The 3,311-nt window shown below is 23.0% G+C and overlaps 1 protein-coding gene across 1 annotated transcript; it reads left to right on the top strand.

Moving 5' to 3' along the window:
- Positions 1 to 272: 272 nt before the first annotated feature.
- Positions 273 to 2,080, top strand: PmUG01_00037200 (PIR protein; the record flags this gene model as incomplete). Its single annotated transcript, XM_029008697.1, has 5 exons — positions 273 to 275; positions 481 to 617; positions 701 to 1,170; positions 1,356 to 1,792; positions 1,916 to 2,080. 5 exons carry the CDS (start codon positions 273 to 275, stop codon positions 2,078 to 2,080), a joined length of 1,212 nt encoding a protein of 403 aa, XP_028858920.1.
- Between the last annotated feature and the right edge of the window lie 1,231 nt (positions 2,081 to 3,311).

Raw genomic sequence — 3,311 nt, 5'->3', positions numbered from 1 at the left:
TAATTATTTACAAAATAATATACTATGAGCTAAAATTAAAATGTCATTTTAGAATTCTGAACTTATTTTTTATTTGTTCTATTTCAATATTTTAAATGATTATTCTATAGGATAATATCAGTGCCATGGATTTTTAATTATAAATAATAATTAACTAATTTTTCTTACTAAGGAATATTTATTTAATTCTTATAATTAATATAGCGAAATATATAATATGTCATTAATAACTATACTTTTATTTTTTATATATAGCTAATTCAAAACTTCGAATGGTAAAAATTTTTTTTATTTCAATTTTTTGAAGCAATAATGTCAACTTCAAATGAGGATAAATGGGTACATATTGATTCTTAATTAAAAAGTGTATTAACATTTTATAAATTTAGTATGTTTTTACGAAAACATAATATATATCCATAATTTTAAAAGATATTGTAAATATATATATATAATTCATTAGGTCTGTTTAATTTTTAGGATAAAATTTTAGTGGGATCACCTTCATATAATATATATAATACGTTCGATAAGAAGGTTGAGGAAGAAAAATATAACAATTCTTGTAAAGTATTTAAAAATGAAGGAGATACTGGTACGAATGAAGGTTACGAACTGTGTAAAAAATTGCAAGAAATTCAGATCATTTACCTGAATATAGTAATACTGATGAATTCACCATTTACTGTTCACACTATAGGTATTGGGCATACCAAAACATTAAAAAATTTCTAGAGGAAAATTCTGAAAACTTTAATGGAAATTCCTATATTAGCAAATTTTTGAGTGCTCGAGATAGTATTAAGCATGACTATAATTCATACTTTTGTCAGTATGAGTTTAAAAATGATAATGCAACAGATGTGTTAAATGATAAGTTAGAAGAGAAATATTTGTATGATTATTTTCGTAATTATGATAGTATTAAATCTTATAAAACATGTAATATATTAGAATTCAGTAAATATAAAGAATACCTTGAACATATCGATATACTATATAAAAAGTATAAAAATGAAAAATACTGTTGCGAAGATTCATGGTATTCTTGTCCAAATTATTTTAATTGTTATGAGGGATTTGATCCAACTAAACTTTTATCTGTATTAAATTCTAAAGGAAAGAAAAATTGTGATAATTTAAAAAATTTAGAAGATTCTTTAGCATCCGGTATGTCAAAGGGTTCTAGTTCCCAAACAGATATAGAAGATTCAATTTTTATTTTTATTGCAGAGATATTAATGAAGACAGACTTTCAGTTAACAGACGAACTCGTGAAAGACCAAATGCTGATAAAAGTGTATGTCGTTTTTTTCCGATCTCTTCTAAATCTCGTAATAAACCGTCTTTAACAGGAGTTGAAACTTCTACAAATTTACCTATTTCTGGAACGATTCCTCAAGAGAAAACTTCAGATATTAACAAATCAAGACAAGAAACCACAGAAACAAATGGAATTTCTGGAAGAACAGAACAATCACCGGCTGAAAATTCATTAGAAACAGAAAAAGTTAAACAAACGCAAGAACAGCAAACTTGTCCTGGGTACCAATTAGAAAAAGATGCACCAAAATTCTGTAAAGAGCCAAATGTACGAGAAAAAGGAACTCTTGGAGGAAGATGGAATGAATATTCTCCCCATAAAAGAGTTAGATTCACTCGAAGCATTGAAGGTTTTTATTCTCATACTTTAGTAAATAAAACTGATATTATTAGCAACACTTTTTTCCGAGTTGGTATTGCATTTGCTTTGGCTGTTGGAATAATTTTCATTATTTTCCTTTATTATAAAGTAAATTATAGATTCTCTATAAAATGAAATATATATTAATTTACTATTTTATGTTTCTATTGAATTATATAATTATAAAACAAATTTATTAATTATGCTTCGTAATATTTATTTTTATATTAGTTCACACCTTTTGGACGACATTTAAGAAAAAAGCCATCCAGGAATAAACGAATTGATGATGATGTTGATATATCATACTTGCGGCAGTTTAAAATACGTGCACCAAAAACAGTAAATAGAAATAGAGGTAGTGCAAGATTACAGTTTGCTTATTATTCTAGGTGAAACCATCTTTGATTACTTCAAATAAAAGTCAAAATGATTTAGCGAATGAATAATGAAAAGCAAACGTGGAGAAGTTATATATGTATTTATATATAGTAAGAGAAAAAATAAAAGAAAATTGAATGAAATACAGTTAATACATAATGTAAATATTTATAATATACAATGGGTATACAAAAGATTATCCAAGTATTGTGCTTATATATATGAAAAGTATGCAGAAAAAAGCCTAAAATAAAAAATAATCGAACACAGAAAATTAGAGTAAATTTATATATAAAATAAAAAACATAGAAATTTATGAAACATATATTGATATCAGAAGCAGAGTAAGTAGTATGAATATCATATAAAAAAAAAAAAAAAGAGGAAAAGAAAAGTATACTTAACAATTTATAAAACGTATTACATAAATAATTATATATTTTATGAATCTAAAATAATTTAAGATAAATTAATATATATGGAAAAAACACGATACTATAAGGAAATATGCAAAAAGTTTGTTGTAATTAAGAAGTAGAGATTTTATAAAAGCACAGTGTGTATGAATTATATATAGTGAATGTATTTGAATGAATAATAATAGAATAAACAGTTTAAAAATAAATAAGAAAGTAACGATTTATATACTATCTATATTTTGGTACATTTTTAGAAAGGTATATAGCTAATTTTAAGATTTAAGTTTGGGCTTTTAGAATTTTTTTTTTATATTTGTCTTTTAATTATATAAATGCAATAACTGAAATTCTTTACTTTATATTAATATTATCATTAATTTTGTTTTAATTTATGTTATATAAGTAAAATAATATATATTCTATAAAATTATTATACTAAATTTGACATAGATGCATTACATATGTGAAAAAAATAAAAAATATTATGAATTATGTTAATATAACATTTACATTAAAAATATCCAAATAATTCCTTTATTTAAATGAATACAATTGTTATTACGAGAAAGTAACCTCTTAGTTTTGGCAAAATATATACCTTTTTTTATAATATATATCATAATATAAGATGAATGAGGATTTTATTATTAAAAATGAAAAGGAAGGAATTATAAATTCCGTGAACCAACTCATATATATAGTTACTTTATTATAATATATTTAATAAAGATAATAATATATAAGAATGAAATTTCGCAATATACATGTAATACCGGCATACCTTAATAATCTATGATACATTAAAAAATATATTGCTGAAAACATTT

This window comes from Plasmodium malariae (genome assembly GCF_900090045.1).
Source record: "Plasmodium malariae genome assembly, contig: PmUG01_00_17, whole genome shotgun sequence".
In the NCBI taxonomy this organism is placed as follows: domain Eukaryota; phylum Apicomplexa; class Aconoidasida; order Haemosporida; family Plasmodiidae; genus Plasmodium; species Plasmodium malariae.
This window is presented reverse-complemented; position numbering and strand designations above follow the sequence as displayed.